This window comes from Ochotona princeps, chromosome 28 (assembly GCF_030435755.1).
Source record: "Ochotona princeps isolate mOchPri1 chromosome 28, mOchPri1.hap1, whole genome shotgun sequence".
Taxonomy (NCBI): Eukaryota; Metazoa; Chordata; class Mammalia; order Lagomorpha; family Ochotonidae; genus Ochotona; species Ochotona princeps.
The window spans coordinates 25,255,641-25,270,615 of NC_080859.1; the positions used below are offsets into that span (position 1 = coordinate 25,255,641).

A 14,975-nucleotide genomic window follows, 5' to 3' on the forward strand; every position below is an offset into this window, starting at 1 on the left:
AAGGGTCTTGTGGTCCAGGTGTAGGGGTCTGGGTTTGGGTGAATGGTTTTGGACGTACCTTTTGTTGAATTTTCTTCCTGCACCTGCCAAGAAAGATGCGGAGATATCTCTGTCCTTGTCTCCTTGCATTCTCTGAAGAAGACATTCATCCCTTTCTGAATTTAACAAAGCCATTCCAGGAGAGGAAGGGAGAAGCTGAGAGAACCACATGGAGCCTATGCATTCCACCGCCCCTTCATGTTCAGGGATCTCTTCAACATCAACTCACACAGAATTTGAGCTCTCCTCCTGTCATGTGTGTCAGGATCTCACATGTTCTTGTTCCAGTGTGTGTGATTTTCTAAAGCTTTTGATTTCCCAGAAGGCAGCCTCCATGTCATGACTTTGTACCAGCAGAGTAGAAGTGAAATTGAGCAGCACATTGTTAATAAGTATTATCCTCCAACATGGAAATCAATGCCACAGTGAAATTCCCCAGAGTATTATGACCTGTTCTGTTCACTTTGGTTAATATATACAATATCATTTTTTACAAAAAGAGCCATCCCACAGCAAAACAGGTTGAGATGGTATGTTATGAAAGAGTGGAATGACATAAGGGGAATTTGGCTAACGATCGGGCTCCACTGGTTTTGCAATCTTTGGTTGTGTTTCTGAGGTTCATTTGAGGATCTGTGTGTGGCTGTGTTGACTGCCTTTCAGAATTCATCTCCAGAGATGCGGTGTCTTCCTCCAGCTTGTGACATTTATTAGACCTGTGACATTTGTCATGATGTATTCCTACCAATGTCAGTGATGGTCAGCTCCAGGGCTGAGCTAAATGAACTAATTTTAATTGAGCATTTGGGCACAGAGTGGCCAAGAGAGAAAGAGATGCAGACAGACAGAGATGGCATTCCCTTTATTCTGGTTCATTCCCCAAAAGATCTCAGCGGCTGAGGCCTGAACCCAGGACCGTGAATTCCACCAGTGTGTCCCACATGGGGTGCAGAGGACTCAAGGACTTGAACTGAACTCTACCAGCCTCACATGAGCACTGCGTCAGATTTGGATGGAGGCAAAGCAGCTGGGCATGAATGGGTGCATTAATAGTGGAGTGCAATATCACAGTGCAGGCCCCCCAAAAACCTGTCATTGAATTTTACAATTTCACTTTTACCTGAACTTTCTGAAATGGCCGTGTGTGAGTGTATGTGTGTGTGTATCAAATGTAGTCTGTATGGTTGCAGCCATAAGAGCTTAACCTTTTTTTTTTTCTTTTTGAGTGCAGAGGATATTTCATAGGCTTTATTCTATTTGGTCTAGCTGCTTAAATATGGCTTCTTGCTTGAGGAAATCAGCCATAAATCATGCAACTTGTTTCAATTTTTTGTGTCCTATCTCAATATAACTCAGGTAAAAATAGCGGTTACCACTTCCAGGGGTTTTGAGAATTTTTATGGTTATTTTGACCAAGGAAATAAATTCTTCCCCCAATGAAAGCCAAAATTATTTAACATACATATTAAGTTATTTAATATATTTATTTTAATATATTAAATATGTAATATTAAATATATAATGATATATAGCTGTTTAACATATTTAACTATATATATCATTATATAATATGTTAATGTAAGTATAGATACATTCACATATTTAAACTAATGCATATATTAAACTAAACTAATCATATATGTAAATATTAAGTGGTTTTGGCTTTATCTCTTTGTATGCTTTTATTAAATTTTGTAGAAACAATTGCAGTGACACATTCCTGCCTTTGTTCATTCTTGCCTAGCAATATTCCCCACATTCCTTCCATTCTTTTTTCCCTTAATTTTTAAACAATGTATTCTCACTCTCCTCTATAGTTACAGCTCAGTGCACAACTAACCGTCATATTGAACAAGTAAAAAATAGGAGAAGTCACAGTTTTCCAGGAGTAGAAACAACAATCAAATCTCAAGAAGTTCTTTTCATTTCTAGATCACTATTGTATTCATTTATTTTATTGTTATTGTTTTATGAACAGTTCCACTGGCTCAGAGATTCCGTCCTCCTGACAAATCCTATTACCCCATTGATTTCTCCTATTTTATTACAATAGTACAGTCCTTCAAAAACAGCCATAAGTCCATCATTCTACTTGAATCAAACCTGTGATTGCAGGTATGGACAACAGTGGAGTGTCTAGCATCCTATTTTTCAAGACACAACAGTTCCACTGGGAATACGTCTTTCATTTGGAAGTAAAGATGCATGTTACAAAGCAGCTTCATATCTCAGTATGATAGTCCTCTAATACACAGCTACTGTGCTTTTCCTTAAATGAAAAGTCATAAAACAAAATCAACCTAAGGAACAAAAATAGAAACCTGGGCCCAACGTGATAGCATACCAATAAAATCCTAGACTTGAAATTGCCGGGATCCCATATAGGCGCCAGTTCTAATGCTGGAGGCCCTTCTTCCCATCCAGCTCCCAGCCTGTGGCCTGGAAAAGCAGTTGACGATGGCCCAAAGGCTTGGGACTTTGTACCCAAAATGGAGACCTAGAAGAAGCTCCTGGCTCCTTGCTTTGGACTGGCTCAGTTCTGAGCGTTGCGGCTGATTGGTGAGTGAACCATCAACGGAATATGTTTCTCTCTGTCTCTCCTCCTCTCTGTATATCTGCCTTTCCAATAAAAGTAAATAAATCTTTAAAAAAATAGAAAACTTACAGCAACCTGGAGTTATGCAAAATAAAATATAAAACAGAAGGGGAAGCTTTTTACAACATTGGAATTTTAACATGGTTGGGTGTGAATTGATTTTCTTGGATTTCCATTTAACCTTCTTCATGGTGTGAGTTACCAGTAAGGGCCTGAAATGAATTTAAATTTCTGAGGGTCAAATACACCCTATGGTTAGTAAAAAGAAAAAAACAAGTCATATGCTAAGTTTGATATTTGGTTGAGGAAATCCAAGAGCAATGGTTAGACTTTCTGAAACTGGTTGGTGAAATGTTAGAAATGACATTGCATTTGTTCACTGATCCATTTATATTCTCTCTACCATATTCCAAGACAAGCTACTTGTTAAGCAGTAGCACAAATAAGCCGATCATGTAAATTTTGTGGAAACGCATGTGGTTAAATATTTGAAGCCATAAATTTGTAAGAGGATAATGGAGTAATGCGTAGCTTTACATAAAATAACTGGAAATAAATTTAATATTTTAAAATAAAATAATTGGATAGTATAGGAATTTATCAGTAGCCACAGGCTTAGCATACGGCTAGCCTTCGTATTCAACAAGTAACATATTAGAGAAATCACAGATTTCCAGGAGTATGAGCAACAATCAAATCTCAAGATGTTCTTTCCATTTCTACATTATTTTTGTACTAAACTTTAACTACAACATATTAGGCAAAAACCATGATAATTGTCTTCAGGTAACTGTCTTGTTTCACAAAGAAAAAATATTTTAAGGTGTGGAAATAAATGGCAACAATTTGCAATTGCCCCAGAGCAGGATAAAGAGAAAGAGGATTCACCTGGGTCCATCATGGTCTCTTGGGAAACAGCTTCTTTCTGTCATGGCCAGCGACCCAGGGACCCGCTGGTGCTTAGAGGTCAGGGAGGTGCTTAATGAGCAGGTCCCAGGAGCTGTAAGTAGCTCCTCTGCTGGGGTCCCTCAGACTGTGCAATCCTGGATTAGAAGCAGCCAGGTTGTGGCATTTGCTGCCCAAGTCTGGCTCAGGGACCAGAGCTTCCCTCTTTTGCTCTGCTGTGTCTTGGAAGAAGCTTCAGTCTCCAGCATCCAGCATCCACCATTCCAATGCAGGTGAATATGAACACAGCAGGAGTGGTCCCAGACTGTGGACACAAAGTGCATTCTCTAGAGTCACCCAGGAGCTGAGTTAACACACCAGACAGTTGTGGGGTTGTTGATTCTTGTACTTAATTATGTATGCAAATGTCAGTGATTATTAAAGAGCAGGAAATGTTGGATCTCCTAGGGTAATGACCATGGCTAATAAAAAAAAAAAAAAGGGAAAGAAAAGATCATCTCTCAGAGATAATGAGAGGTTTAAACTGGCTAGAGCATATAGAGACAACTTTGCAGCATTTGGAGGTCTGGGGGAGCAGAGAAGCAATTTTATGTGTGGAGGGACATGTTGTGCAGTGAGGTCTTATTTGTTTTCCAGGGTGAGAGAGATTGGTTGTTCACCATTCAAAACTAATCGTGGGTGTGGAGAATGGCAACCCTCTGGTCCTGGAACAGTCTTTGTAGACTGGGTCAAAACTCTCCTCTTTTGCTTTATCATTGACTATCCCTGTGCTGACAGCAAAGGCCCTAGTAGGTGGGAATGTCTTCATGGATATCCTGATGGTAGAAGCTACAGGAACACACAGGTCTAACAGTCTTCTCTTTGCTCTTACACTGTGTTCGCAGAGGATCAATGTTAGTGATGCAGTAAGATGGGCTCTGTGAAAAACACCTGCTTACAGACATTGCATTATCTGTGAGTTGGATATGCTCAAGGCTTTCCAGTCACTTGCATTTCTCCTGCAATTTCACACTTTCCTGGTGTGTTTTCAGGTGAGAGCTTTATTCCTGTTTTTACTGTCTTTTTACTTAAAAAGATTGACCATTTTTGAGAGCACTTTTTTTTCTACCACTAAATTCGTTTATATGTACCTGGAGTGTTCTTTATTGCAAAGAAAAAAAAAAAGTCTATTTAAAAGGAGGTAACTTAGTTATGGTCCAGAATTTCTGGTGCAAAAAGTTTGGAGAATTCCCTACTTCTCAAAATGCATACACAAACATGAGTGAATCTGTTAGCTGCACTTTTAAGACATGTTGATGGACCTTCTTAATGAAATTTAACAGAACTTGTGAAAGCCTGTATTTTTTGTTATCAAATCACAAACTCATCCTGAGTTGCAAATCCAATGTAACTCAAATCTCCAAAAAATTTAGTTTGGCAAACTGAGTCTTAATAAGTCACCTTTACATATATTTCTAACCTGCTCCACATTGAGTTGTCCTTCTCATTTGCCATCTTTTGTGATCCCTCTTGTCTAGCTGATTGAAACATTTACTTGTAGTGACACACTTCTGCCTCCAGTTGTGTGACTAAAGATCATTTTATGTGTAATAAGCAGAATTGAATCCCAGTCTCTCTAAACATACACAAAACCACATATTATACATTGCTTCATATCCTGCTAACCTGTTCATGCATTTACTTGGAAAATGTATAGTGAATTGGTAAACAGTGATGAACAGAAATTTCATCAAAGAATATCTCATTAAATGTGAGAAGTACTTAATGATTTAGGGAAGGCCTGACAGTGGGAAGGAATTCTTGGTCAGTGATTAAACTGGGAAGGAGCAAAATGGGACACGGGCCATGTCCAAATGTGGAAGCCACATTCTGAACAGGAACACATGGATTTTGGATTTCTACTCAGATATTTACATTCTTTTTGTATACATATGATCCAGGTTCAACTACGTCTTCCTGATAGTGCTGTGAACCACATGAAACTGAAAAACCAAACTCAGCTTTCAGAATTCCTTCTTCTGGGATTCTCAGAGGACCCAGCACTGCAGCCTCTCATCTTTGGGCTGTTCCTCTCCATGTATCTGGTCACTGTAAGTGGGAACTTGCTCATTGTACTGGCCATCCTCTCTGAACCACACCTCCACACGCCCATGTACTTCTTTCTCGCCAACCTGTCCTTGGTGGATGTCTGCTTCACCTCCACCACCATCCCCAAGATGTTGATGAATATCCAGACGCAGAGCAGATCCATCAGCTATGCAGGATGCATCACTCAGATGCTCTTCTTTCTCCTATTTGGAAGCGTAGATGACTTGCTTCTGGCTGTGATGGCCTATGACCGGTTTGTTGCCATCTGTCATCCCCTGCACTATACAGTCATCATGAACTCCCAGCTCTGTGTGCAGCTCGTTCTGTTGTGCTGGATCATTGGTGTTCTGAATGCCCTTATGCATAGCTTACTGGTGCTGAGGCTGAGCTTCTGCACACACATAGACATGCCCCACTTCTTCTGTGAGATAAAGCAGGTGGTCCACAGAGCCTGTTCTGACACCTTTCTTAATGAACTCATGATGTATCTTGTAGCTGTGCTGCTGGCAGGGGGTCCCCTGTCTGGGATCCTGTACTCTTACTCTAAGATTGTCTCTTCCATCCGCGCCATCTCATCAACTCAGGGCAAGTATAAAGCCTTTTCCACCTGTGCCTCTCACCTCTTGACCATCTCCTTATTTTATGGCACAATCATTGGTGTGTACCTCAGTGCCAGCGCTCTCCCAAGTTCAGCCTCAACTGCAGCAGCCTCTGTGATGTACACCGTGGTCGTTCCCATGCTGAACCCCTTCATATACAGCCTGAGGAACACAGACATGAAGAGAGCTCTGAAAAAACTGCTGTTCTATAAACCATAGTGAAACACACGGTATTGAGGTTGAGCAATGTCATTGATGTCATGTCTCAAACCTCAATATTTGACATTGTGATCAATTTGTCAGAGGAGTAGGCAGTGCTTGCTTAGTCTGTTCACTCTTTTGTTTGTGTTGTTGTTGTTGTTGTTATTATTAATTCCTCTGGGTACACTGCAAATGAATGACCCACTGTATTGCAATATGTGTTATCTGGTAAGTCAACACTTCCTTTCTGATTTTTCCTGTTTCCTATCTTTATGATGTCAACATTGTTTCAGAAATCCAAATGGACTCAAAAATTTCATGGAAAAATGGGAGTCAGTGAAGATGTTTTATGTGCTATGAGTTTTATTTCCACGTGTATTTTTACAAAGCCTATGCATTTTTAAAATGAATGTATATGTTTTAAATTCCATTGAACTACCACTTAAATTTGCTTTTGGAGTTACCTATTTGGAAATGATAACCAGTTGCACCAAATTTAAGGCAAAAAGATAAGATATCATTCTTTCGATGGCTGTGTGTTACTCCATTGTATGTATACCACACGCTCTCTTGATGGGACTCTTTATTAGCATAGTCTTACACATATTCCTTGCAATGCATGAGGGTAAGTGTGCACAATTGGAATGTCCACAAATCTCATGATTCAATTTCTTATCAAATAATAATATATTTACTTTAATCAACGTTCTCTTTTATAGCTTAGGAGTTCATTTTTTAGGTAACATACATTGACGAATCACTATAGTAAAAGGTTTTGATGTTTTATTCCAACAGAACAGAAAGACACATATTGAATGCTTTTTCTTATATATGATAGTTCATATGTAACACACACATAAAAACAAGATATGTAAGAATGGAACTCGCTTCCTGTGACCTGAATATTGTATTAACTCTTGTCAATACTCCTGCACAGCAGGATTCATTCTGATTTTTACTTGAAATTAAGACTATGATTAAAATGTTTAAATCACATTATTGCAAATATTTTGGAACAAAAAGGAAGAAAGGGGATATTGATGCAGGGAAGTATGATTAATTTCTTCAAAGTTTATTTATGAAAATCCTGAAATTTGTTCTCTATCAGTAGAAATTTAAGAAATAAAATTTTTAAAAATCATAATAACATCCCCATCCATTTCTTTAACTCATTTGATGCAACGTTGCTCTCCTTAGTGCTGGGTTAGAAATTTTGTGAAAATAGCTGTTTCTGCATTGGGGTTCTGAGAATTTTTCCTACTCCTGGTAGGACAATATGTTATCAGAAACATATTCTTGTTGTAATTCATCCCATGAGACTCTGGGAAGGTAAGATACTTGAAGGTGATGGTATTTTGCAAACTGCTGAGTTCGGAACTTGCAAAGGGTGCTTGGATGAGGTGCAAAGAAGAACTTAATGGACCACTATGATTTCATGACTATAATGGATAATGCGAGAATGGATAATGCGAGAAAGCTGTCCCCTTTATTTATACAGAAGCAATCACAAGCTCTGGCACAGACTTTTGACCTCATGGTCAAATGGGGGTATCCAAGAATAATTCTGTCACTTGTTTCACCTAAAAACTCTAGAAGTTTCTTCTGCAGTTCTTATTCTACAACTCAATTTTGTATCACAAAGAAAAGGAGAACCTAAAGTTGGAGGAAAGAAGGAAGCCCTAAATACAGGTCCCTACATTAGCTTAAAGTCAATGGGGACAGTCAAGACAGTGTGAGTAATAAAAGGCCGTTTTGCAAGACATTATTCTTGACATTAACCTCCAAGCTCAAATTGAGTAAAAACCAACTCCACAGTAGCAAACAATGACTGAATGGATTAGAATTCTTCCGCAGGGTGGTCTGGTGCCCATGCAAAGGAAGGTGGAGCTACATTCAGGTGGTTGTAGAGACATCTGCCTGGCACTGCCATTGAGTGGGAAATTCCTTGCAGCCCTGCCTGCAATGGAACAATATTCGTCACACCTTCATGTCCCCCACATTCACTGCACAGACCCCAGGATCTCCCCCTCTTTCATTATTAAGTTAGAGGATGCAGAGTTCTCTGAGAGTGGCTTAAATCATGGAGCTCAAACGATGGAAGATGACTGGGCCAGAAGACAATACAAAGAGGAGAACAATAAAAGTGATTCCTCAATTTATAAAAAATGAGTAGAAAGTCTTATCAGAAATAAAAGATGAAGGCGATTGTAAGAATTGGTTGCTAACACCTCCTGCAGAGAGCCTCAAAATGAGAGTGAGAAACTTTAGACATACGGGCATGTAATTCCTACATGCTAAGACTAGTAAATGTGTCATTCCATACACCTTGGAGATAAGTTTTAACATCACTCCAAGAGACATGTGAGTCATTAAAAGGGAGAGGAGTGACACAAATCCATGTGTAAATACTATGGCATGTGGTACCAAATCTGGTTTTTAAGTGTTGAATTTCATTACCAATATAAATCACTACCTCCTCTAATGCATTAATCTTAGCCTTTATCAATACTTTTCTGGGTAAATAGGGCAAGACTAATATTATGAGAAAGAAAGATAAGATGATCAGCTGTATGAACTTATTGTATCAGCTGTAAAAGAACCAATAAGAGTAATAAATGCAGTGAGGTAAAAGATAAGGAAACCACAAAGCATCACAAAGCATCAAAGCAACAAAATGGTTGAAAACATTCCAAAGCATAAAGAACAGCATCATCATACCATAGTTCAGTCAAATCCACAGGCAACGTTACAAATGAGGGCCTTTTCAAGACACCAAAAGTACCAGGCATCAGGTTAGAATTAAGACAATTAGTAACAATATACTTAGTACAAATTATAGTGCTTACAGAGACATTTCAGGATAGGGAGAGAGAGCCTAAGGGTCCCTCTGCAAGTTACTTATCAGAAGTCCTTTTTGTAAAGTAGCTTGAGTCCTGCACGAGGATGTCTTGGGTGGTAGAGGGTAGTCAGCAGATGTACACATGATGCGTCATCATGGGAGGTGTTGATCTATGCAGACTCGACCTTTAAAACATCTCCAGGTGGAAGTGTCTGTTTGACCTCAGCAGGGTAGCACTGAGGCTATTGGAACTCTCTTCTGTTGTTTATCCAGCCTTTGGGATATCAGGCTTATAAGTTAGTCATACTTATACAAACTCTGGAGATCTAACTGTACAATCTGAGAGGTCTTTTGGAGCTTTAGAGTGGAAGTAGAAGAGAAGTGAAGGAAAAGGTAATCACTCTCAGTAACAATATCAGGTGAAAATTATTAAATAACAGCTTTAGAAAATATTTGCCCAAAGGTCTCACGTTAGTTATAAATTTTTTTTTTAAAGATTTATTTTATTTTTATTACACAGTCAGATATACTGAGAGGAGGAGAGACAGAGAGGAAGTGGAGCTGCCGGGATTAGAACCAGCGGCCTTATGGGATCAAGGCGAAGACCTTAGCCACTAGGCCACGCTGCCGAGCCCCAGTTATAAATTTAAAATAAAGATACAGGAGAATCAAGATGGTGGAATAGGATGAGGACACGTTTATGCGGACAGAAAAACATTTAATCAGGATGAAGCAGAGAGGACATATTTCAGGAAATAGGAAGGGACAGAACAACAGCAGAGGGGTACCTGGAGACTGACCAACACAGGAAAGCAGCAGAAACAACGATGTGGTGTTGCAGAGACTGATACTCCAACATGGCGATCTAAACTCCAACAGCATCCAGAACGCCACCAGCAACCAGGTGGGAAGGGACTTTCACTGGGAGCTCGGGTGGTGAACCCAGACAAAGAACTGTCCGTTCAGCTGATCCATTTGATTTGACCAGGAGCAGAGACAGAGCAGCAGATCGCAGACGGGCAGTGCGAGAACAGAGTGGATTTCACAGCCAAGTCAGCTCCTTAGAGCTGAATTGGGAGCCATTTTGCAAAAAGAGAAAAGGGCAAGGGAAGGGACGAAGCATGCGCTGAGCTGGGAGTGAGCTCATTTCTGTCTCAGTGAACTGCAACGACGTGGCATTCTACGGGTTCCACCCAGGACAGGTCTGGGTAGCCCTCGGATCTGACGGCCAGCAGATCAAGAACTGTAGTGGTTGTATATCAGCGCCATTTTGGGCACTTTGGCAATAGCTTTGGGACTGCAGGGGACAATAGTGAACTGTGCATGTGCTGATCTCGTGAGAACTTGCTCAGATCCGTGATAGCACAGGTCGCACAGGAAATTAATACTGACTCTGGCAGCGTACTGGTCAAAATCGGTCTGTGTGGCACCCAAACCTAAAGTCCAAAATGTTCCGACAAGATCAGCACCACCAACAACCTAATTATATAGGACACCTGGTGACTCTCTAATCCTGGGACCTGCTCCAACCAGAATTGGGAGAAAGGTTGCAGAGACAACAGTGCAGCCTCAGCATGGTTTCACAGGAGGTGGAGAGTGGTGAGCCAAGAGCTGGGGCTGTGGAGACCACAGTAGAAATCTGACGTAAGAACCCAGACCTGAAACTCGTTGGAGGTTGTGGCACAAGTGGCTGCAAGGAAAAAGTTGTGTACCAACTGCAATAAGTAAATTCGCATTGTAAACCTGTGGGTGACAGAGCTTAGAAACCTGCCCCAAGGAATTCAAGACTCTGCTAACCAGAAGTACAATGACCAAGAGCAAAAGAAGAGACAAAGGCACAATGAATATTACCAAAGACTCCCCTGCAAAGAAGGAAAACCCTATGCCAACCTCAGAGTTCACTGAGGAAGACATCGAGAAAATAGGGCACACAGAATTCAGAAAACTCATTTTAAAGATTCTGATCAACAATGAGAAGCTCATGCAAGAGTTCAAAGAATTTAAGGAAGCAACAAAGCAAATCAAGGCTGATATATCAGAAATTAAGAACACAGTAGAGCAAATTAAAAGTACAGTGGAGAGTATCCAAAAGAGAATGAAGAAAGCAGAAGAAAGAATTTCAGAATTGGAAGGTATTTCCTGTCATCAGAGGGAAGCAAACAAAAAGCTGGAAGCAGAGCTGGATCAGGCCAAAAAAAGTATTCAAGAATTGAAAGACACTATTAAGAGTCCAAACATAAAAGTTATCGGAGTCCCAGAAGGTGCAGAAAGAGAAGCTGAGTTTGCAAATGTATTTAATGAAATAATAAAGGAAAATTTCCCTAATCTGGAACTATATCATAAAATGATAATAATAATAATGTAAAATTTTTTTCTATCAAGAGGCATCTGTTATACATATACAATGGACTACCACCCAACCATTAAAGAATTGAATCATATTTTGGTGCAATAATTTTGGTGCAACTAGAGCACATTATGCGTACTATAATAGGCCAATTCTTACAGGGACAAATTTATGTGGTAGATAAGAGAGTACAAAATAATTATATGCATGAATCAAAAATATCAGTGTATGTACTGTCAAAAATACACATGGAATTTAAAGTTGGTTAGCATATAAACTACCTCCTCATTCACTTCCATTTCTACATAAAATTTTTGGGTCTGGAGCCATGTTTACAGTAAATGTGGGAAAAAGGAAAAAAAATCAGAAAGATTTTGTGTCCTAGTAGAGAAAAATCATAGAAAAATGCAATGAATCTTTCATTTGCAGTATACACAGAGGAATTAATCATTAAAAAAAAATCTAAAACAGTGAGCAGACTAATCAAGTCTGATTGCTACTTTTCTAAATGGCACACAATGTCTGACCTTGAAGTATGAGACAAAGTCAACGACATTGCTCAACCCCCAAACCACTGGGTTCTACTAGCCTTTAAGGCATGAAAGGTTTTTTCAGAGCCTTCTTCACATCAGCATTCCTCAGGCTGTAGATGAAGGGGTTCAGCATGGGAGAGACCACTGTGTACATCACCGAAGCTCCTACAGTCGAGGCTGAACTTGGGGCTGTGCTGGCACTGAGGTACACAACTAAGCCTGTTCCATAAAACAGAGAGATGGCCAAGAGGTGAGAGGCACAGGTGGAAAGGGCTTTATACTTGTCCTGAGCTGAGAAGATGGCATTGATGGAGGAGGCAATCTTGGAGTAAGAGTAGAGGATCCCAGACCGGGGAACAACCAACAGCAGCACAGCTGCAAAATCCATCATGAGCTCATTGAGAAAGGTGTCAGAACAGGCTCTGTGGACCACCTGATTCAACTCACAGAAAAAGTGGGGATTTCTAGGCATGTGCAGAAGCTTAGTCAGCACCAGTAAGCTTTGCATAAGGGCATTCAGGACACCAATGGTTAAGGACAAAAGAACCAGATGCACACAGTGTTGGGAGCTCATGATGACCTTGTACTGCAGGGAGTGACAGATGGCCACAAAGTGGTCATAGGCCATCACAGCCAGCAGAAAATCATCCAGACCTCCAAATACCTCCAAAGAGGCAGCCTGCATAGCTGACAGATCTGTTCTGTGTCTGGATGTTCACCAGCATCTTGGGGCAGTGGTGGAAGTGAAGCAGACTTCTACCAAGGACAAGTCGGTGAGGAAGAAGTACATAGGCATATGGAGGTGTGGGTCAGAGAGCATGGCCAGGACAATGAGCAGGTTCCCACTTACACTGACCAGATACATGGAGAGGAATAGGCCAAAGTTGAGAGGACGTAGGGTTTGGTTTTCTGAGATTCCCAGGAGGAAAAACTCTGAAAGCTGCATTTTGTTTCTCAGTTTGATGTAGTGCATGTCACTATTAGGAAGAAGTAGTTTAACTAGAATCATTTTCATTCACAATAGACTTAACCAACATAGCGCATATTCAAAATGCATGTTTTTCATTCTGAATGTTACTTCCACGTCTGGAGATTGCTCAATTCTCCTTTAGTCTTCCTAGTGGGATCACTAAGAATTCAGTCCCACCCTCATCCTGCCCTAAGGCATCAAATGTTTCTCACATTGACTGAGATATTCTTTGAGCATTTGATTAATATATTTTGCCACTCATTGTAAACTCAGCATTGATTTTCCAATTGCATGGATGAGTCAGAAACCTGGGGAAAATACTCTGTATACTATGTGTTTCCACATATCATAATAAATAATGGGATTCAATAATGGTTGTGCAAGATAAAATGAACTTCAGGCAAACCATGCAACTGAAGGCAGAAGTGGCATGTGTTTGAGTAAATATATGCATCTGTCTGACGTGGTCTCATTTTGCAGAACCCAATTTTTGTAAATTTAATAATGATGGATTTGGAATTGAGAATGAGTTACTGGTTTTGACAACAGAAAATTACAAGCTTTCACAAATTCTCTTAAATTTTACTAAGAGGGTTCATCAAATGTCTTGGAAAATGCAGCTAACAGACTATTTTTGTGCACACATTAATAAAAATCCGTTTCTCTAAATTTTGATGAACCCCTCATAATATGGATCAGGACATATTTTTGTACCAGACATTTTGAGCATAAGCACATATTTCTAAATACATTTTTTACCGTACTGAAGCATACTCAAGGACACATGAAAGGACTTCATGGCAGATTAAAAGCTGTCATCAATGGCCAATCTTTGTAGGTAATAAGACAATAAAGACAGGAACAAAACTCTGTGCCATATGAGCACACTAGGAAAGCACTGACATGGAAGGCGAAAGTGAGAGTGTATCCAACTCACAGATGATGTAATCACTATCCGGCAGGTGTCTGATAGACCTCTTCCTACTGCATCATTAAGTCAACATTGAGTCATGGAAGAACACAGTGTGAGAGCAGAGAGAAGACTGTTAGATGTGTGTGTTCCAGCAGCTGCTACTATCAGGATTTCCACACAAGTGTTTCCCCTCACCTGGCCCTTTCCTGTTAGTATGGGGACAGTTACACACGCTATTTACTGCCTGAATGGGCACGGTGGTGACTCAATCTGCAGAGGCTGTTCCAGGGCTACTAGTTGTGAGCTTCCCTCCTCTAATGAGTTTTGAGTGGTGAATAACCAAGTGCACTTGCACCAGAAAACTGTTAACAACCTCATTCCACCACATGTCCCTCCACACAGAAAAAAAAGTCTTCCTCTACTCCCTCAAATTTCCAGATGCTTCCAAGTTGGCTATGTGCACTCTAAACAACTAATGCTTCTCATTTTTTGTGATAAATATTCTTTTCCTACCCTCATTTCTTCATCAATAATAACCATTGCCCTAGGAGATCCAACATTGTCTTGCCCTCTGATAATTATGAATACATGCATTCATTACCTAAGTAAACCACTCAACAACCCCATGAGTGTCTCGTGTGTTAGCATGGATAACAAAATTCCTGGCTGACTCTAGCAAAAGCTCTGTGTCCACAGCCTGAGACTCCTCATGCAGTGTCTGCCAGGGTCACCTGCATGGCACCTGTGGGTGGAAGATGACTTTTTTGATGCCCAAATTCTTGCCTGGATGGTGGATAGTGGATGGTGGATGCTGCAGACTGAAGCTCAGTCCCAGGCACAGCAGAGGAAAGTAGGGAAGCTCTGGTCCCTGTGCCAGACTCAGGACCCCAAATGCCACAACCAGGCTGCTTATAGCCAAAGGTTGCACAGTCTGAGGGAACACA

At 40.4% G+C, this 14,975-nt stretch overlaps 1 protein-coding gene and 1 pseudogene across 1 annotated transcript; one reads left to right on the plus strand and one right to left on the minus strand.

The window, feature by feature from the left end:
- Positions 1-5,514: 5,514 nt before the first annotated feature.
- On the plus strand, positions 5,515-11,084 carry LOC101518363 (olfactory receptor 7A10-like; the record flags this gene model as incomplete). The annotated part of the gene is made up of 2 exons (XM_058656311.1): positions 5,515-6,431; positions 11,069-11,084. Coding segments are annotated over exons 1-2 (930 nt in total), but the record flags the coding sequence as incomplete, so codon positions are not given.
- Positions 11,085-12,206: 1,122 nt separating this feature from the next.
- LOC101523121 (olfactory receptor 7A10-like) lies at positions 12,207-13,121 on the minus strand (annotated as a pseudogene).
- Positions 13,122-14,975: the final 1,854 nt, after the last annotated feature.